Source organism: Grus americana, chromosome 1 (assembly GCF_028858705.1).
Source record: "Grus americana isolate bGruAme1 chromosome 1, bGruAme1.mat, whole genome shotgun sequence".
Classification (NCBI taxonomy): domain Eukaryota; kingdom Metazoa; phylum Chordata; class Aves; order Gruiformes; family Gruidae; genus Grus; species Grus americana.
The window spans coordinates 10,790,953-10,813,530 of NC_072852.1; the positions used below are offsets into that span (position 1 = coordinate 10,790,953).

Genomic DNA, 22,578 nt, shown 5'->3' on the forward strand with positions numbered 1-22,578 from the left:
GTAAGTCAAGGTATTAAACTGAAATTATTTTTCTTCAGTTCAAATTGAGAGATGTGCTTGACTCTCTATTCATTTTTTATAAGTCACATTCCATAACAAATACTAGAAGAGAATACAAATAGAACTTTGAGGCCAAACCTTCTGTTTTTCACTCTGTACACCTACATACTATAACAAATCTTACAGCCATACTTCAGCACATAGTAGTACCTACACTAGGATCAAACATCAAACAGGTTAAGAAAATGTCTTTAGTGTCAAAAGACCGTAACATCCAGAGGTTCCCACTGAAAATAAATAGCGTTCTGCATTTTGAAACACCTGATATTTTCTCAGAGTTCCCAGTACCATGAAAGCTCTGATCCAGCAAATAGCTCTTGATTAACTCCATAGCTGCCACAGTGTCCACAAACTTTTCAGTATGTTGAAGATACTAATTTTTGAGGATGCTGAAGCTAGTGCTCAATTTTATGAATGTCAATAGTCCCTGCTGGCCAGCTGAGAAGATACAAAATGTACCTGAGGGTGTTTGTGGTGGGTTTTTTTTTTTTTCTTTTATATGCTAATTTGTTGATTCTACCATAGAGTTTAGAAGTTTAAGATCGAGGTATTAAGACATCAAGACATCAACAAAGGTGACCGCTTATAATTTTTCATCTGTGGGATTTAGAGTGATCACTATTAGTTCTCTCATCAAGCTTCTGGAACTCCACAGCCTGGAGTTCAATCTCACCTTGTTAAACTGTGTGCTATTAACAGCATGGGACCTTATTGACTCCAGCAGGAGTTTTTTACAGGTCGAACTATCTGGCTGCATAATGTTAGTCTCAGAAAAAAGGATGTATCCTCTAAGACTGCCAGTGATTCATCTTGTCTGTTCTCAGGTTTCCAGCTGAGACAAATCCCAGTTAATCATGCCCAAACCAGTTGTGTGCGTATGTACATATGAGTGCGGCGTGTGTGTGTCTATATACACATACATACATACCTTTTTAAATTTCATATAAAATACACTACTTCATCACTGTCTGATAAAAAAAGTAGTCTGGTCTGAACTGCAGTATGGGATTCTACATATGTGCTAGCTTTTCTAAGCAAGAAATCCAGCAAATGTTCTTTTAGCTGAGATAGGAGGAGAAAAAAATTATCATTCTTTCTTCTGCTCAGCTAATGACACAGATTGTGATAGTCAGCATTAGTATCTGGGATCAGAAACATGCATTAGGGTCTTCACGTAAGCTTCAGTAAGAATTTCTGTCAAGACGAGTTATGAACCAGCCTGTTACGGGCAGGCACTAGGCAGATAAGCATCAGCCTTTAATAATGATTCTATTTAATTCATATATACCAATCTAAATAATTTTTTCAGACCATTTTGTATTAGATCAAATTTGTGCACAGTTAGGAAGGGACTGCATATCTGAACCAAGATTAAGAATTGTCCAAAGGCCTAATATAATATAGGATGTTGGTTTTACCATATACAAAATATTATTTTTCCAAAACCACACATATATAATATTCCTCTTTTTGGAGAAATTTAATAAAATAGTAATGAAAAAACCAAAACTTTTTTTTTTCTCCCATTAACATTTTTTCCAATTATTTGTTGAATGAACTAGATTATGTTTACTTTAACAACTACATAGAGAAAATTATGCACACTACTACCATTTTTAATTTTAAATTCTCTTCTATGTCATGGAACAATTGCATTCACTCTTGTTACTATAGCAACAACTGACCTTATTTAAGGTTTGCAAGTTCTGGTGGTTTTGCTGAAACAAATACTGTCTTTCTTTGAATTCCAAATTGATCTCATTTATTAAAGCATAAAAGTCAAACTTTCATTACATTCTAATTAGCTGCACATTGTTTTGGTTTACACTGATGGGCAAAAAAACTGAAATAATATAACTGAAAATCTGTATGTTGTATAGTGGCAATATTATTAAACACATAGGAGCTGATTCGGATCCCAATGGAGTGAAACCTATGTCAGTTGACCCAATAGTCAGTAGGCATAAATATGTGTATTTGCAAAACTGATTTCAATGAAACGGTGTTATTTGATCCCTAAGGGTATCTAACACAATAGATGTTATACAGGTTTAAAATCGTTGCAAATATAAGAACATTAGTCTTATAGAATTATTGCAGAAAGAACATTCTGGCTAACTTTGCACACACAAAGAAGGTTCATACTGCAAAATCTGGGGATGGAATTCAAAATCAGAACACTTGCAATATTTCTGCTTAGAATTACAAAGAGTATAGATTGCTTCATATCTTCTTTGATTTGGGATGATACTGATTTCATAAAGGAGTCTCAATTTTCTTTATAAATAGTTCTAGATTATTTAAAAAATATTTTGAACAATACTCAGTTCAGAAATTTGGGAATTAGTGGATGTTGTGGTTTCTGGGTTAGGTTTTTGGGTTAGGTTTTGCTTTTTTTTTTCTCTTAGCCTACTGCAAGATAACTAATTTGACTAATTTTTTTCATCAAACATTTTAGATATGTGTGGAATCTGCAGTGTATTTCTGAACTGCCAGAAGGAAGGAAGAGCCTATAGCACTGGGAAGTGGGTTTCTTCTGGGATTTAATATCCATAGTTCTGACATAAACCGAGTTTTCTCACCTTGCTATATCACAGCTAAATTGTGCCTGAGTTCAATGTCGCAAGTCTCGCCTGTAACTTTGCTTTAGCTGCATGGCCAATTAGTAATCACTATGCATGTTTGCTATGCACAGTCCACATTATTGCCCTTTGCCCAGCACTGGATCAGAACATTTGACCTGTCCTTGGTTTTCAAAGCCTATCATCTCCGGCGGGAAGAAACAGATTGGTTTGACAAGCCCAGGGAATCTCGTTTGGAGAATGGACATGGTCTCGACAGAAGGCTGCCAGAGAAGTTGTCCCACTCTCGACCACCAAGTCAACACCAAGATCAAGTAAGCTGCCAAGTAAGCTATGCCTTTAGTTTTATAAATGTTTGACAATTTAATCATACTGTCCAATAGTTTAGGGACTACAAGATTAGTCGAATTCGAGCTACATTCAGCTGAAGTGCTGTTCACCCTGTATTTGTCATCAGTACTTGATGATGAAATTAGAGTAACGTTTGTCTGCAATTCCATATTAATTTTGCAGGTTGTCTTTTGATTTTTGAAACATATCTCAAAGGAGCTAATCTGCTATCCAGAACTATTAAGAATTCCTATTAAAAATTAAAAAAAAAAAAAAACAAAACAGTTAGTCCCATTTTACCTTATCAGCTTTATCCCATCCAAGTTCAAGCCCCCTCTTTCAGTAGTTTAAGGAAAAGAGTTGCTTTATCCTGTTGACGCTTGTTCCCAGTTTTAGTTGATCAGTATAATCCCAACAGTCCGTGATCAATTACTGAATAAATCAGAAAGACTTTATCAATCTAATAATTAGAGTATTTCATTTATTATAGCGAGAAAGAAAAATACCATATTCTGGTTTTCAAGCCTGCTGACCGTGAAATCTAGTTCACCTTAGTATACCATCACATCTCCTCTGTATTAATGAAGTTTCTGCATTTCAAATCTTTAAGGTCTTCACTTGATTGTTTCAGTTATCATTTTTACTGATTTATTGATATTATGCTCTGTTTTCCATGAGATGCAATGGATGCAAGAGAAGGTATTGCATGGTGCTTTTGTGGTACTTAATTACTTAATAGCTTTTATTGCTCATGTTAATTCCCCGGATAATATACAAGCCTTCATGAAGCCTTCAAAACTTTTTGCTGGAGAGCATTTTCACTGACATTTGACAGTAGAATGTAGATTTTATGAAGTAACGACATAGATTTTATAAAGTAAGCATTCAAATATCTTACAATACAGGCTGTAATTTATTTTTATTTTTCCCTCTTTTCCTATCTCTAGTTTAGCATATATTGAGATTCACACAGCCTAGGTTGTACTGAGCCTACCCATTTCTTGTTTAGAAAGATGGTTTTACAAGATACAAGTCTTAGAGGAATCTATTCAAATAACTGACACTATGAACCAATTTTATTGCAGGATAAAGGATGTTTTGGAGTCTTTGCAACTCTTAATATCACTGGCAGTAGATAAAATACTGCCTATCTGAGCACTATAATCCCCATGAGAAACATGCATTATTCTGACCATACATAATTGTATTTGACCACTACAGCATCATGATGTAAAATGAAAAAATTGCTTTGAAAATCAGGTTTGTCCAAGAAGAGGGTTACTGTTATCCTGAGCTCTGCGGTATGGAGGTGGTCAGTAAGATGTATTTAACTTGTAGCACTCCAGGGCTTTGGCCCTGGGAAACAGTTGCAGGGCAAACTACTAGTCACAAAGGTCCAATCTTTGTATTTTCTGTCATATAAATAGCACTACACTGGTTGAAAGACTTTGATCAAAATTTTTCAGGAGAAGTGCTAAGGGGCCTGAGAGTTCTCGTTTTCTTTCCAGAAGGAAAATATTTAATTTTTTCTCTCTGGAGCTGTTGCAATATCCACGTTTATATGGAAATAGAGATACTGCATTAAAAATCTTGCCAAAGGCATTTTTTAATGTTTTGTAAAATCTGGGATGGAAATTGGACAGTGACCATGTCCTAAATAATTCTGTGTGATGCCGTGTAAAGCCTCTGCAGAGGCAAAGCGATGTAGAAGGAGAAGCTTTTCAACAGTTCCCTCTTCATCTCTTTCCATCCAGGTTAGCTACTGTCAGTCACACACTGGTACAAAATGGTATCAATGTGTCTGCAAAAGAGTTCTCACCAGCTCTGCATCATCTACCTTTCAAATGTTGCGCAGAGCTCATGTATGTTAAATATCTTCTGTGAACATTTGTTTGAGAGAACTTTAAAAAAATATTTTCAGACACATCCAGAAATTAAATTACTTTAAGACAAGATATAAAAGGGTCAGAGCCATTTTAAAAAGTTTCATTAGCTCCACATTGAATTCTGAAATAAAACACTTACCAATAGAAGCAAATAAATCATTATTAACATCTCTTTTAGCATTCATTTTATATTTTAAATCTATCAAGAAAAATAAACAATTTTCAGGCCGATGACTGTGCTGAGGCAAATTAAACAGCCACTAAAGGCTTTTTCAGTTCTGTCTCTTCTGTAACAAAAAAGTTATGAACTCATTGTCCCACACCGTCTGTCTCCTGTATCCACCACTCCGTTCTGCACAGAGCGCTGTAGTGTCGGGCACAATGTACTCTGGAGCCAAAACCAGCAAATAATTCTTCATCCTGACCATCGGAACAGCTCCACCTTCACACAGATCTTTGTTACAGAGGCTTTCCTGAAATCAGTTAGGATGACAGTTTCCTAGCTAGCATAGTAATTAAGCCATTGCAGCTCTAATATCCTGTAGTGAGCGCAAACCAGCCGCAGTAGGAAGTATTTACCTCAGTAGCACTAATCTGCTTGTAATGTATCAGTCAAAGTGTCCAAACACACTTATCCACTGTAATTTTTCCATTTGTATTTTCTTCTTCGCAAAAAATGTGAATATTTTACTGGCTACTACAACGTTTTTTTTTTTCTTCCGGAAGATTTTGTTTCACATGTGTGAAACATCAATTTCCTTACTAGGTGAAATCAGAACTGCTTATGTCCCGCAGAGCTTGTACAATTAAAGGTAATAAATAAAGCAGAACCCTGTGCTTTTGAAGCAAGAACACAACAGAATGACAGCCCTGAACTTCTAGGTTTCCATGGATTTCTTATAGACTAGTGGATTAAGCTCACGTACTATATTATTAATATTAAAATATATTTGTTTCTATAGCAACTTCTGTGGTGCTATATAGTATTCTTAAATCACATTAAATTGCAATGCAGTTTAGTATCTTAATAGCTGTTTCCCAATATAGTGATTCTGAACTGCTTACCTGAGGAGGGTAAACGTGGTTTAAACCTAAATAATACATAATCTATTGCAGATTTCTCACTGATCCCCGCTGACCTCAACAGTTTGCTTAGTCACTGCCAGTTGAGCTGCAACTTCTTTAAATCTCCAGACACTGAGGGTCTTTTTGTGACTATTTTCTGTAAATATTATTTGTATATCCTGAACTAAACTGGCTATTTCAAACAGGCTGGGAAGGAACAGTAGGAGGAGGTGCCAGGGGAGTAAGAGATCATGACAAGGAGGTGGATAGTGAGAGTATATTCACAGGAGATAAGTAGCTTCTCAGTGAGGGGCTTTAAATACAGAACTTTCAGTGATCACAGTCTTTTTAAGCCCTAAATGAATAATAAAATTGCAAACTCGTCATAATACCAGTGTATTGTCATCAGTTCGCATTGGCAATGGTTTTCTAATCACAAAAAGAAGGCTAGGGCTCTAGAGATGCAACCTTTTGAATGTAAATCCCCTGTTGCTAAAGGCCCTCAGAAAGCATATGCTTCTCTTGGTTCATGAGTCTGTACTATTCTCTTGAAATTTAAATCACAACTCTTTAGGGGAACTTGAATACTTAGAAATTATGAAAAAAATGGGTGATAAGGTGAACAGTGGGGTTAAAATGAGAAAATATTGTTTGTGACAGAGATCCAGAAGGCTACCTGCAAACTCTTGTTCTACCTTTTTTTTAAGTCTATGCTGCTTAGTTTTGATCATTTTCCAACTAGCAAGGAGATTTCATTTTAATGCGTAGTAAACTTCTTTTCCTGTTGGAGGTTTGGGCCAGCAAGACATTTTGTGATTCAGAGTCTCTGGAAATACAACGAGAAATAGGACATTTCCAAATTTAGTGTAATTGTTCAAATATCTAATCTAATGAGTGAATTGCTAGCCACCCCCTCGCTGTAATTCAAGATGGAATTTAGCGGGTAGTTTCTCATTTTTAGTCACTCAGAAATGTTGTTCTCTCTGCATGTCAGAATGACTTCTAAATCAAAAGTCTAAATCAAGAGTTCTCTACTGACCCAATTGCAGAAGCAAAGACCACTCACTTTGCAATTTATTAATGAGCAGGAACATTGCATTTGTTAAGCTTTTCTTCAATATTTCTTTTGCAAAATGTCTCCATTGTCAGGGATCTATCAGTAGAGAGAACTTTCCACCTTTAGGATTTCTAGAGAACATGGCCTTTGTGCTCTGCACGGAGAAGACGTAGCGGTTCAAAGGGGCAGGATTGCCTTAGCTGTGGGAGATCTTGGTGCCAGCTTTCACAGGCCTTGTGCACTCATGCACGTACCCGTGATATTCAGAAATTAGGATAGACACTGTCTAACCCATCACCTTCAGCATCCACCCTCCTGTTCCTGGATACCTAAGTCAGGGCAAATTTCCCTTGAAGACTGCATTTCCTTCTCAGCGTAGCTGCTGAGATTCACCTCATCAGGCCCTGCCTAAGACATTGGTGCAAGGGAAACCACCAGAAATTACTGTGGCTTTGATGACCAGATCCAAAGACCAGTTAATATGTTACAGCTGTTGCTATGGACTTTACCTGGAATACTAAAATACACTTGATGAATTTTATTTCTTAAATTTAAATATAGCACTAAAGAAATTTATTCTTCTTAATTATCCTCATTAACTTATAGAATTTCCTTCTATAAGGCTTCCATAGAGTTTCTTTATCAGACAAAACATGTAAAGACAACAAAGGGAAAACAAAGTGTATATTTAAACCGATTTTCTGTAACAGTGTTAGAAAACCTCAGTACATTTATTTGCCATTCATTCTATTTTGGAGGGGCTTTGAGCTGACTAATAACATGAAACACGTGACCAGAGCTTAAATTCCTGGAGGAAACGCTTTATAGTCCAGTTTTCATTTAACTCACTGGGATGCAACTCCCAAGGGCCCACTGAGTAATGTGCAGAAAAATGTGACCTGAGTCCCATGTCAGCTCAAAGAGCACAACAGGAGGGACCTACGCGAAAGCTGGAGAGGGACTGTTTACAAGCGCATGGAGTGATAGGACAAGGGGGAATGGCTTTACACTAAAAAGAGGGTAGATTTAGATTAGATATAAGGAAAAAAATTCTTGACTGTGAGGGTGCTGAGGCACTGGAACAGGTTGCCCAGAGAGGCTGTGGATGCCCCATCCCTGGAAGTGTTCAAGGCCAGGTTGGATGGGGCTTTGGGCAACCTGGTCTAGTGGAGGGTGTCCCTGCCCATGGCAGGGGGTTGGAACTAGATGGGCTTTAAGGTCCCTTCCAACCCAAACCATTCTGTGATTCCATGATTCTAAGATACACTGGAGAGTCAAAACGTGTCTGTGGCCAGAAAAGGATGGCATTGCCAGTGCTGAACTGTAAGAATTATTACTCCAGTGTACTGAATGCTCCCCAGAATGAGGAAGGGATCTCCATGGCAAGGACAGATGGTAGGAATCTGTGGGTTTTGTAGCAAATAAGCAGGATCAAGTCACCTCTTGCCCTGTGACCTAAATCTGGGCTTTGGGACTTACACATCCTCCATTCCTGCAGCCTTGCAGCAGAGGAACTGCCCCTTGTGCTCCGTAGCTCAGATTTACACTGCCGTGAGGTCAGTGGGATCCCGATGTATCTTCACTGGGGTGACTGGGGAATGGTCAGTTAGAAGGACGCCCCGCCACATATTCAGGTAAAGGGAAATCACCTTTAGTGAAAGTTAGATATGAACACTTGGAAACACAAAATATTTTGTGTTCTACAAGGTTTCAAATATACCTCTGTTTTTTGCTATTTATTCTGCCACTTTCAGACTAATACTGTTCTGAAGGTAAATGCCTAATGACATGTTCAATTTAAGTACTGATTCCCACCAACAATAAAAAATAAAATGCTACCCTGAATGCTAATAAACTTTAATGCTTTTATTCATAACTATATGAATCACCAAGATTTATATTTATCATAAAATTCTGGAAGTGAAAGTAGTGAGGAAGTAATAAAGTAGGAGACAGTCTATATTTTCTGATATATTTGTCAGCAAATCATGTACAATATGGTGTTGAATATTCTTGTATTATTATTTATTCAAAAAAGAAATCTTGCTAAAGAAAGAGAAGATGTGAATTGAAGTTTATGAGCTGCAGTGTTCCTCAGTTAAATTGAATTGCTCCCACCAAAATGGATCTCAGCTAAGGACATGTTCAAATGTGTTCATACTGCTTCTTTTGAATTGCATCATTTTGTATTCTTTTTCATTTAATTAAAAATAAAATTAGATACATTTTTTCAGATTTTTTACAATTTTGTGTAAGCTACATGTGCAAAGACATCATTTTTACTCTTAAATTACACTTGCTGAATTTCCAATAATATCATTAAAAACACAGCAATGTCCCTATCCATTTATAAGTGTGGCACTTTAACCACTTCTGGCAGTATCAGACCCTATGTCCTGGCAAAATTCCATGACAAGTCCTAAAGTCTGCCAGATCTCAAGTTCTGATTTGTTTTGGAGTATTTGTCCACTACCAAACCCATGATCTCCTTTTCGTCTGAGATTAATTAGAGTCAATACTACTCTCAGTGTGTTATGGGAGGGTTTCAGCCTTCTAGATGCAACGTCATCCACTGGATAAGAAACTGAATTACAGCAAAAGATGTATGAACTCTTCTGCTCACTGTGGGATTGAGCTAAGCGAATCCCTTGACTTCTCAGTTTCCTCTCCCATCATTTGTGTGTGCTGTCCATTAACAGCATAAACTCTCCAGGGCAGAAGCTGGGTTTCAAGTGCTTAGTGCAGGAGGAGCTTAATCCTTCTAACTGCTACTTAAATATAAATAATAGTAATAAACTCTTGGCAGCAGGCTGCTGATAGACCGCTGCACACCCATGCTGATTAATATTGTCCCACTGGCTCCTTGAATCTGCCCCCCAGGTCCCATCCCGTTGACACGCAGCCTGGAGCAGTCCCGGGCAGCCGCGCTCTCTCCTCTCGGTCTGGGTGCAGCGCTCAGGCTTGGCACCAGCACGGCAGAGGCCGAGAGCTGATGGATTCTGCTTTGCTTCCGAAAGACCAAATCTGCAGGCAAAGAGGGTGTGTGATAGCCGTGAGGCGTGCGAGTGTTGCAGCTCATGCCCTGTCTGCAAAGGCGTGTTGGTGCCGGCTCGCGGCGATCGTCCCTGGCTGCTGCATGGCCCCTCCTGTGCCCGCGTCGTGGAGCGGGTGGGACCATCCCAGCGGGAAACCTGCCGCTCAGGGCATGTTGTAGAGATGGATTTCTTTCAGCTTTGACACTTTCCAGTATCAGCCCAAGTGAATGTTGCACATTTTCATATAAAATATAGTCCTAAAAGTTTTAGCTTGGGTCTTTCAAAAGGCTTTTGAAATTTGATGACAAGAGGTACATTGGAATACGTAGTTTTGCTGAAACTAAAGCAGTAACTCGTGGCTGTGTACATATTCAACCACTATCTTGTTTAGGTCGCATGAACAGGATTTTGTAACAATTACAGGAATTATATTTAATTTCATTCTTCTCTTGAACATTGCTTGGACAAATGAATGATTAATGTTAAGAGAAGCTACAGAAGACAGTGACCACTTTCTAGTCATTAGGAAATAAAAATCAAAACTAAAGCCATATTTGAAATGATTCTGGCTTTATGGAAGCAAATATTCATTCCCCTGCAGAAGGATTTTGCCATCTGACAAATGTCTTGAAACTTGGGGGAGAAATTTTCTAGATGTGATATTTCCCTGGATGAAATAATGTTTTGCTTGTTTTTGTTTCAACTGTCTAAAATTATTGATACAATTGATGTTGGTTTATCTTTTTATGACATGCATATTTGTGTTCCTCAGATAAATGGGAAGCCCCTGCAGTACATTTTCCCTCATGCAAGGCTCAAACTACTGAGAGACCCAAAGGATCACACAGTTTCAGGTAAAAAACAACAACCCTCTATGACACATGATAATTAATTTTATTAGCATGAATCATGCAAAAGATTTGCAGTATTAAAAATAGTTCTTGTGTCATATGCAGCAGGAAATTCAGTGGTCATATTAAATCTTTCTAGTTGGTTATAACAGAAAGCAGCAGTGCAGAAAAAAGGTCACAACATCTGTTCAAGATACATAAGCCATACAGACATTAAAAACAGAGGGAAAATCTGTTGTGTTATACATATGAGCAGTCTGTTTTGCTGTTGCTTTTTATTTAACTCTGTATTCTCTGTATGAGACATTTCTATAAAATAGGCTTGTGTAGGTGTTCAACATGTACAGAACCGAGAATTTTATTCTTTGTGTACTGGAACTATTCTACAGAGGGGAGTAGCAGGACAGTCAGATCCCATTTTTCTGTAATATCTTAACATAGAGACATTTATCACAGGACTTCAGATTTATTCTCTTTTCCCTAACGCTAACACAAATGTTCGTGTAAGTCTGAGTCTGCTTGCAAAAGAGATGAAAGAGGCAAAGGTTATATTCATTCACCTCCTGGACTGTGAGCAGGAGCGCAGTGCGCTGTTTTCAAGTGTCAAATTGTAAAAGGCTGCCAGTTACAGGATCTGGCACAGGTAAGGTCTGTTCCGTTTGAGCTTTTGGAATTGCACTCTTTCTCACATCAAATACTGATAAGGAACTCAAAGGTTTTTTAATATGCTGTTTGTCTTCTTTCGGAGGTACTTGCTTTAAGCAGTTTTGTCGTGAAACCATCAGATTTTCTTTTTAACTCGCTTAAAAAATTCTAAGTGTGTGTCAAACTCTGTTTCTGTGCAGAATTACCGACTGCCAGCTCTGGCGTTCCCTCGAGCATTAAGTAGAAAGTGGCACGAACTCACTTGAATTGCTAAATAATTGTTTTCACAGGGTTTCTGGCAGTAAAATCCTGATCACTTCCACCCCTGGTATCCACCTCATATTTAGGGTGTTAAATGAATGTTCTGTATATATTATGAGGTATTTTCTTGCTAGTCAGCATAACACCCACTAATGATTTCAGGATACAGAAAGACCCCTCCACCCACACCGCACAGGCTGAATGCAGCCGCCGGCTCCGCTGTTGTGTCGGCCTCCGCTGCCCCGGGCCCTTGCAGTCCGTCGGGGCTTCTTGACATCCTACTGGAGATGGTGATGAGTCATGTGTGATCCAAGCTGCTCTCTTACTCACGAACAAGTGGAATTACAACCACACAACTGTGTATAGCTCATGGTTTAATGTTGCTGAAGGCCTGTTCTCCTATCTAAAGTTACTTACCCTCGTGCGATGTAAAATGCCTATTCCAAATTCTTGACTAGCTCTGGTAGTGGCAACTGCAGCAACATACTGTGCATCAAGGTAAATGCCTTGTAAGCAATGACTGGGAAACCAAGACGTAGATATTGACTTCCTATTTACTAACGGCGTGAGATCACACAGCATCAAATGTTCACTCAGGATCCTGCTAAGGTTTCGTAGCCCACACTGAGATCTGTAGCTGTGCTATATTGTACCTAAATTCTAATTGGAGTAAACAAGCTTGGCTATGTGTCTACAACCTGGAGTCATACTTTTGGGTTTTAGCCCAGATACACCCTTGGAGACCTGCACAGATATACTTCTATATGATGTGCATATAGATTTCCCTACAAATATGAAAAGGTTTAAATGCAAATTGTACAGAAAAGAGCCAAAGGTGGAATAGGGTACCAACTGGGAGGATCTGAGCCAGAAGAAATTGTAGTATTTTTCAACCATACAACCAACAACCCTCAATAAAACTCACATGGGGAGTCAGATCTCTCCAAGAGAGCAGCCAGTCACTGTCCAGGTGGTGATGGGAGTCTCTGTTGCAGCCATCCTTTCAGGAGCATCTTCAGCTGTATCGGACAAGACTCCCTGAACTGTTGTGTTGATGGATTCTTACAAACCAGCTGGCCTGTGGTCCTGGGTGACCACAACACTATATGCATCATCCATTGTCTCTGATTATCTTACAGTATGCACAAACCATTCACTGTCTTAGCTATGCACAACAGCCTATGCCATCGTTTCTGCACATGCAAGAACAGTTTCTACTGATTGAAAAGATCTACGTGCAGTTTGGTCAGTTCAACAGCAGGAGCTGCCTGGGGAGATGCCTGAGACGGACAGGTTCTCCTCTCAGGGAATTAATGAACACATCTTAAGTATACAAAGAGTGTATCTTAACTGGTGCGAGCACAGCAAGAGCTACATGGGGAAATCTCCCAAACTGTCCATAATTCCCACTTGGAGAACTCCTGTAACTGTTGATCAGCTGCTTTGCTGGGAAGCTGGCCAGTGGTTCAGCCCATCACCTCATCTCACTGGGGAGTTCCTGGGCCAGCCTGAGCATTAATGACTCAGTGTGCTGGGTCAGCCCAGGTACCCAGCTATACCACAGCTGTAACTATAGCGCAAGCTTGAATGTCATCCTAATATCACCATTATACTTTGAATTCCATAGATCTTCCAAGATCACATACTTACCATAGTGGAGGTTACTGCCTGATTATGGATCCAGAAATTGTCACATTGTGAATATCAATAATATGAGTAGTACCAAATCATTTAAAATTCTGGCTGTATCACTACATATTATGTGCACATGCATTCTGTTTATTTGCTTTCTTGATTACTGAAAACTGGCTCTGAGGTACAGATGCCTTTGATGCCTCTGACATCATCTGGCATAATTCTGCACATAAAAACATCTACTGCAAATTTTAGCATGTGAATGAGGTGTTTAAAAAATGAGAAACCAGGCCAAAATTGTGATGGCAAGAGAATAGTAGCTCTGAATGAAAAATAAATGTATACTTGCTAGCCGGCCTCTCTCTTGAGAGTTCTTGGTTTTTTAGTGTATGCCATAATCTAGAACTCACAGCTCTTCTTTTCAAGGTGTGCAGTGTCCCCTCCTCAGGCAATGCTGATCGATGTGAAGGAATTGCCAAGGATTTTCTCTGCAAAGAGTGATTAATAACTTGCAATTTTTTTAGAAACAGTATTGGCATCATGGTTATGCTGAGGTGCCAAAGCAATGATGGCAGTGATCAGTGAATGATAATATAGCAGTATTTAATGCTCCAGAAAGTCACTGTTTGTTTTCACTGAGAATCCCTTGTTCCTTTTGGATCCATCAGCACAGCAGCATAAGCACTGTTGTACACTGCCAGCATATTCTCTTCTGTTTTTTAACACATCATAGTTATATTTGAAAAAGTGAAGAGAGGACATGACTATTGAAGGTAATGAGAGCTTTGGCAATGCCTTTGGAAATGCTGCAAAGATGAAGACTTGAATTGTGTTATTCCTGATCAGAAAGTGGTTTAGGTGCGATGTATGAAAAACCAACAAGGCAGACACATCTCTGTAGGTCTATAGGTACAATGAGTGCACTCAGTCAAAGGTAATTTTCGCTGCTTTGCCTCACTTAGGCTGAGTCAGAAGTAATTCTTCCGTTTCCAAAGGCAGGATATTCTGTGTTTCCAGGGAGCAAAATGTACCTTTGAGCAGCCAGCCTGTTCGTGTTGTGGAACATCCTCTTCAGTTCTGATGAAAGAAAACAGAGAAGCAATTCAGAAAAAACTGTGAACTTTATAGTAAAGAAGAGAATTACACTGTGGGCAGAAGACTGCATCCCTAATGTTCACTTCAGCAGTGATTTCAGTGAAACTGCTAAGGGGATATCAGGGTAGCTGTAATGCTGCACACACGTCAGAGATGCTTCATACTCTCCATAAGGATTATTAATTCCATCACACACCACCACACTTCTGCAAGCATACCAGCTCATGAGGTACTTATCCCGAGAGAGAGGAAGAGAATTCAAAGAGTTTTCTGATATCAAGCTCTTGTCTCTAAATAAATAACCCTGTATATTTAGGGTTCTTTCACCTGCAAGTTCAGCAAATTCAGTTCGTACAGCAAAATACTGAAGTACGGTGAATATGTGATTACTAATCAATTAAAAACATGTTAAATGTAGTCACAGTCTGTGTTGAATGTAACATAGTAGTCAAAGACAGAAGGTGAGAAATGTAACCAGCCTCTTGTCCTCATACTCTTTTTTCAGAAGATTACTTAACCTGTTTCTTTGGTTTAACGTTGTGAAAAACTGTGATAACACTTTGCACAAAAAACAATACCCTCCACTACCACTCACTTGTCACTGGGGAAGGATTTAATCCCTAATTAATGTCCATCATTCCCTCAAACACTGTCCTTATCAGAGACATCGTGCAGAAGGTAAAACTCCATAAATAGAAGGGAACAGAGCTGTTACAGCCAGGCAACGTCAGAGATTTTCCAGTGAAGTCATATGGCAGTGAGGGCAGGAATGGAAATAAAGGGAAGGAGAGATGTCTGTTGGTGTCTTAATAGCAATCTTAGAAAGAACATAATACCATTCAGCTTTTCAAAATTTTAAAAAAAAAAACAAACCACAAACAAATTTTTGTATTTGTTAGAAACATTTTGTAGAGATGCAGACCATATATTCCATGTTTATGTGCCTTCTCTCTAACTTAATTTGAAAAGCACTAGTATGTGTATTTAAAATACTTTCCATGAACCCTTTGTGGCAGCTGGGTTGTTTACGCAGTCTTCAGTGTATGAACATCTGTTGAAGGATGTCTGATAAGATCTTAAGATGAGTGGAGGTAATTTAAAGGGCAATGTGTCTACTGGTTATAAAGGTCCAATTTGCTTTCACAGCTCTCATGCAGAAAAGGCTGCTGGAACAGATTGCTGTGGCACTGAATGTTAAAGTCAGGCCCCCAGGTTCCCATGGAAAGCCAAGGCAAAAGCTGGCACATAAGAATGAGTTTCACAGAAGCCAAACCAGAAATCTCTCTGTGCTGGAGATAACGCAGGTCAGCACTTTCTCATGAAGAACTTGTAGATGAGACATTCAGGGACATATATCATTGGTGAGACAACTTGTCAAGGATATTAGAAAATGTTAATAATGCAGAAATGTCAGTTTAAGGTTTCACTTTGCAGGTGAGGCATAAATTATCTTAATAACTCTCAGAAGAAAATGAAGACCCTGTGCTCCCTGCTCTGCATACTGGCTGTCAAAAATATGCATAGGTTTAATCATTACACTAGAACGAGGCAGATACAAAGGGCAATCAATTGGAGGTTGAAATAGTTTAAATACATCAACTTTTGGATAAATTTTGGATATGGCTATTTTCCTCAATTGATTGTAAAGGGAACATGAGGTGACTAACTCAACTACCATTTTTGTCCTGTAGCGATCTTAAGTTAGAAGAGATGAACACATATGGCTTATGTACAAAGAAGCTATAGAACAATCAAAAAACTTGTAGAGGACTGGTTGTCTGGAGGACCACATCACTCCTCATCACCAAGAGGCAAACACCTATTTGTGTTGGATGCACTTTCCAGAACAGGGCGCTGGAACATTTTGAGAACGATTGCCTTCCATTCACTATTTACCTAATCACAGATCTGTACAGGTCTTTGAAGTGCACCAGGTGTACGCTCCCAGGCAATCTGGATGCAGGATGATTAAGGTTAAGATGTTCTGATTCTGCAGGTCACTGAGGCAAAGAAAATGTTCCTTGTGGATTGGTGGGGTGCTCTGAGGTTCTGATTGTCTCATAGCATCATTGCGCCAAGCTAACTGAGGTGCAGCATTTATCTACTGAAACTTTTCTTCTTCATTATCTGTGCTTCTGATTTTATTTTTTTTTTTCACATTAATATTGTTTACAGGTAATATGCACTTGCTGCCTGCATGTTTGTTTGCTGGTTTACTTCAGTAAAAAGAAGTTGGAGGAGGGGAGTTGTCAACAAAATTTTCTTTAAATAACCTAAAGTTTGCCAGAAAATGTTCTCATTCCTGAAGAAATGTGTTCATCAAGAAGGGGAGTGAAGCTGATATTAGACAGTCAAGCCTGATGAAGCCAAAGCTGTCTGAGGATAGGCACTCCAAAATTACATTAATTTTCTTCTCACACCAAAAAAAATATAAAAAAATCAGCTCCCATATTCACTACAATACACATTTTTTTCTAAAAGAGATACAGTTTAAGGAAGCAAAAGTTTAAGATATATCAAAGAAAGTACTAATTTGTGTGTTAGATCAGAAATTGTCTTTTTGCTTTCTATAAAAAGATAGTCTTATTTTGCTGCTTGTTGTTGTCTTTGACAGCAGTAGTCTTTGACTAGAGAATATACCATTTTCTCAGAAAAGACTGAAAATTTCCCTCATTTGACAGCTTCTTCTAGTGGGTAGAAAAAAATTATCATATAATTTTCTTAACACAGAAGTGAAGACTGCAGTATTTAGAGGAACAAACTATGCAGGTAAATAAATCATCTTTATCTCACAAACCCCCTGCATTTTGAAGAGTTAATTTCAACAAACAACAAGCTAACTGGTAAATTACTATGCACTTAATTCATATGCTGTTTTCCTTTTTCAGTAGTCGAGTTATTATAAGAAATAATAATTTTATATGAGACATCAAATGAGTATATCACAAATAAGATGTGACATGCCAAGTCTTATGAGATTTATGTCTATTAAAAAAAAAGAAAAACAACTGACAATCATTTTGTCAACTCCCACTCTTTGAAATGTGGAAAAGTCATTTTTCTAAGTTGCTTCCTTCTTTTTGTCTTTTTTTAATTGTTATTTTATTACCATCCTAAGCTGGGTACAACAGAATTAGGGCATTACTTAAATTACTTCATTACTTAAAGACAGGAGTTTAAACCCAACTTAGATGAGAAATGATCGGATGCATTTACTAATCTCATTCAGTAGTGACTGATGTCATCAGGGAAAGAGCACGTGCAATGAACTGAAGGTCTCAACATGTGTCTTAGCAGACAGTTTCCTATTTCCAAACACAAATCTAGCCTGTATCCACAGACTGAAGGGTTGTAAGAAATGAACTGTCAAATGGCCACACAATCCTTCCTGGGGACAGTCTGAAGAGCTGCTCTGTGATACCTCTTCTGAGAACAAACCATAAGCTTCTGTCTCCGCTGTTGCCAGCTTAGGATCTTTTCCAAGCAATGAGTCAAAAGTTAATGTGAAGTTTAACAACAGAGGAACTACAATTCCTTCACTTATTTTGTGTAATTGCTATGAATATTACAATGTTTTCAATGACTTATAGGCCAAAACCAGATACTGTCTTCCTCTTTAAGAAAAGAAGGAAAGTTCAGAGGTTTTTTGCAAAGAATTAAAAGATTGCAGGTAATACTTGCTTTGGAAGAATGGTATTTTACAGTTTATAGTTCCACAGATTCTTCCCCATTCATGACAGATATCCATGCAACGCTGTATCAGTCGATTCCTTTGTGCAGGACAGTCACTTGGGTGAGACACGAGCCAGACATGGACAAATGGGAGAGAGCAGGGCCACAGCAGAGGGCCACTGGGGTGGCTGCTGAGAGCAGAAGCTGAAGGACAGGGCTTGTTCAGCCTGAAGAGGAGACGGTTTCCGGGGGGATCTAACAGCAGCCATCCCGTACCGATGAGGAGCTTGTCTACAAGAGGGAGCCGGGCTCTTCACTGTGATATGTGGCAGGAGGATGAGAGGCAATGGGCAGAAGTTAAAACAGGGGAGGTTAATACAAGATATAAAGAAAGTCTTTTTCCCCACTGCACTTATCTATAGCTATTAAGATGTGTAAATCTAAGGTATTTTGTGACTTGCTTAAAAGTCCTTCCATTTTAGAATGGGAAAGAGGGTGTATGTGGTTCAGTACAGGCCTGCTCACTAAATAAAGCTCTGTGGGCAAGAACACAATGACAAAGAAGGGAGAGGAAATTTAGAACAGATGGAGAAGGGTGCAGATCATATTTTGACTAATGCAGTCCTGACAACAAGACCAAGACTGGATGGTCTTTCTAGACTTTTCTAAAAAGTCTCGAGGTGCTCCAGAGCGTCAGTTTACAGTGAATAAGGTCACTATGTCTGCATTTACATATATGTTTAAGAAAACACTGTCACCATTGACATATCCTGCCTTAGGATAGCATCAGCATAGATAGCATGAACTACTGTCCAGTAGGTGAGAGGGTGGAGTGATGTTTCTGGTTCCTCTTTACCCAGTCCACCAGTTTACCAGCCTCATAAAAAGAATTTATGATACAGCCTTTGTGCTCCCCAAATATCAATGCACCATGACTACTGGAGAAGTAATGCAAAATGAAGGAAACGAATGTGTTTCTTGCTTCTTTCTTAGCACGACCATAGCATGACTTAGCATGACAAGTCTACACAACACTCTGGACAAGATTTTTAGCAGGTGTAGTAATCATCACTGTTTATTGCAGGACAATTTTTTCCAAATTTATTAAACATAAGAACAGTCTTACTAGGTTAGACATAAGGTTTGTTTAGCCCTCTCTCATGTCTCTGACAGAAGGTATTTAAGAATATAAGGCCACAGTAAACACAGGGCGATATTTTCACAGCTTCCAATAGTCTGTGGTTCAGCCACTTTGTGAAGCAGTGATTGCTTCTTTGCATTTAATGGGGAACTACTCTTTTCCCAAAGGCTTTTGTTTATGCATTATATTATAGCCAGCGTATACACCTATATGTCTTACATATTGTATAATACTATATCCTATTATATTTACATTAATTCTGTTGCTGTTTCTTAAATACCGAAGCTGATATGGGTGGGAGAGTCCAAAACTAACATTTTAAACAATGACGTTCATCTGTCAGTCACTGGCATCTATTGAGCCGTTGGTGTTTATCAGTAAACACAGATGCATCTCAGTGCCTACAGGTCTTTTATAGTTTTAAATTTCCAGTCTACCACAGATGACACCATAGATTCTGATGTGACAGATCATCCAAAAAAAAGAGACCTGTATCCTGTTTTCAAGTAGATATAAGTGCTCCAAGATGTTAATTCATAACACACTTTATGATCCTTCAGGATGATAACCAGTGTGCAAATCAGCATGAGGCAGATTTGCAGATGATATAAATTAATGCTGTGCTATTAAAATGACTGGAATATATCTGAATTTCATCAGCTCAGGATTTGGCTTCATGTATATTTTATGCTTTAATTGCCAATGGCCAAGAAGTGCAATAACTGAGTAGGCTTAAACATGTTTCTAGGAAACAACTTCATTTAAGCCAATTTCATTAGAAAGCACCAAAACAATTCTCCTGAGTACAATCTTGAAAATGTTGTACCTGTTGAGACAACCAAGCTCTGATATGGCTCATCATGTTATGTATTCCAGAGAATTGTATAGGAATAATAATGCAAATAAAATTTTAGCCTGGATCTTATTATGCACATTACTTTTCCTGCTGCTTTCCAAGTGCCTGATCTGACTTGGGTTTGTTTGCTTTGTCATGGTTCCTTTTCGTCTGTTCTCCAGACTTTACAGATTGCTTTTATCACAACTATGATATCTAAATAAATAGCTTGCATTTCTTCATGGGGCTTTTAAGTCTGAACTCTCCAAAGAGAAGTCATCGTTGTTTTCTCTGTGGCTGAAAACTGTGTTTCATACAGACAATGGAACGTGGTGTAAAATTGTTCCCGCAGATAAGGGCCTACCAGCACCCTAGCATATGTCTGGTCTAGATAAGGCTGGAGGAGGAATGGGGAGATAATGTCTAGTAAAGCAACACAGGAGGAAGGTATGTTCAGTCTCTGTTCACAGTCAAATAGAGTTGGAAGACTTTGTATTGTTTGATTTGATTGATATGTTCTCATTGCTATAACATGGTATTTTAACACCTTGCAAAATCTGTCATGCTGAATGTCTCGTTTTCATTCTTTATCCTCACGCATTTTTCTAATTACTACCATTGGACTTTGCCCAAAAAAGGTCAGCCTTGTGCCTCCTTGCTATGATTCAGCCTTCTGGTTTTGAATTTTGTTTTCTGAAGTGTTGTTAGAAAGTGATGAAAACTATATTTGGGTTTTTTACCTCCCTCAGTGCTATGTCTGTGCATTGGCTCGTGGATCTGAAACACAATACTTAATCTTTATTTTGAGATTTAAACATAACTTCCATTTCAAACTGCTCAGACACATATGTTGTGGCCCTCATCTGCATTTTGCAGCTTAAGCCCATTTCATCTTTTTCCCATTTTACTTATGCATAGTTTCAGTATCAAAGCACATAATATCCAAAGGTGGTAAAACAACCACGGTTTTACAGAAATAGTGATTTTCAACTACCATCTTGAAGGTTATGCTCTTATGCTCTTAGAAATCCAAATCAGTAGTGTTTTTAAAATATATTTCTTAAAAATTAAGTCACTTAAAAGCCTATTAAAAGTTCATGTAGCTCTATTTCTGTGACAAGAGTCAGATTGCTGCTGACGCTCATACTTACAGTTTCCTATGCCAATTCGCAAAGACTCATGTGTGATTACTGAAAATCTGTTGTACATTCTAATTGCTTCTTTACTTTCTTTGCTCATCTAATTAGATAGACAAATGGTTTCATACTTTGAAAAATTAGCCCAGAGGAAACATTTGTTTGAGTTAGCACATGAACAATGTTTGCACAGAGCTTCTGGGTCACGTGCCTGCATTCTCCTGCCCATGTTGAAGTTGCTGCTGCTGTATGGAACTTATCTAAGAATTAAAAAGTATGAGTCCCTGCATTTGGTGCTGGAATTCTATGTATTTTTATAAGAGAAAACAACCCTGGAAACTTAATTTTCACCTTTGTGTGAAGGCAGGACCACCTGCAAAAGCCTGGTATGCCTTGAATTACTCAGTTTTTCTCTGCTCTTTTTTCCTTTTTTTTTTAACCTGTAACTTATGTAAGGGGTTATTGACACTTGTTCGGAAAGGCAAGTCTAATCATTGCTTAGGTGCTGAAATAATTCCAAGAAATCTAGGCTGTTTATACTCTAATGACTGTAGTGGAGCTGCTCGCAAAGTAGTAAAAAGATAGATTTCATGACCTTCCCTGTGACCAGAGCAAAATCAGCAGATTGGCAGCAATCTGGTCTTTATTATCTCCATAATGGATAAAAATGACCAAATTGTAATTGCAGAGCTCAGGTTATGGTCAGCGTACTCCAGCAAAATAAATTATAGTCTTTCTGCTGTATTGCTACTGTGATAGATTGAAATGTACAAAGGGATATGATTTCACAGTGGTCTGAAATACACTGAGCGACACGAATTCAGAATAAATAAGTCTAATTGAACACAAAGTACCTAATGGTGGAATTAAGGAAAACAGAATGATGAATTTTTAAAATACTTTTGAAATGATGCTTACCACGTCACCAGTGACAGAATTTATTAGTGTCAAGTTGTCGGGCACTACTCAAATATACATTTTTATATATGTGTGTGTGTGTATATATAATGAATATGCACTAAAACAGTTTGTGATGTCTGGAAGGATAGGAAATGACAAGTGAAGTGTCCTTTTGAAAGTCACAAAGTAGGTTAATTGTCAAAAATCAAAAAATCTATTGACCATTCAGTTTTATTAGTATTTTTCTCTGAGTATGGATTTCTCTCAAAAGTAACTCTTCACTTATTAGACATTTGAAATCTTAATTAAAACTAGAATAGAATGGAGCAATTTCAGTTGGAAGTGACCTACAGTGATCATCTAATCCAACTGCCTGATCACTTCAGGGCTGA

At 38.3% G+C, this 22,578-nt stretch overlaps 1 protein-coding gene across 9 annotated transcripts in view; it reads left to right on the forward strand.

Moving 5' to 3' along the window:
- Nucleotides 1-22,578, forward strand: part of PCLO (piccolo presynaptic cytomatrix protein) — a 382,165-nt gene that overhangs the window by 227,783 nt on the left and 131,804 nt on the right. For 8 of the 9 annotated variants that reach the window (XM_054844924.1, XM_054844942.1, XM_054844959.1 and 5 more), the window contains 2 exons: nucleotides 2,820-2,968; nucleotides 10,788-10,869. In XM_054844924.1, the coding sequence (XP_054700899.1) occupies nucleotides 2,820-2,968; nucleotides 10,788-10,869 (231 nt within the window). The remainder of the gene's footprint in view (nucleotides 1-2,819; nucleotides 2,969-10,787; nucleotides 10,870-22,578) is intronic. The other variant, XM_054844950.1, reaches the window with a different exon arrangement.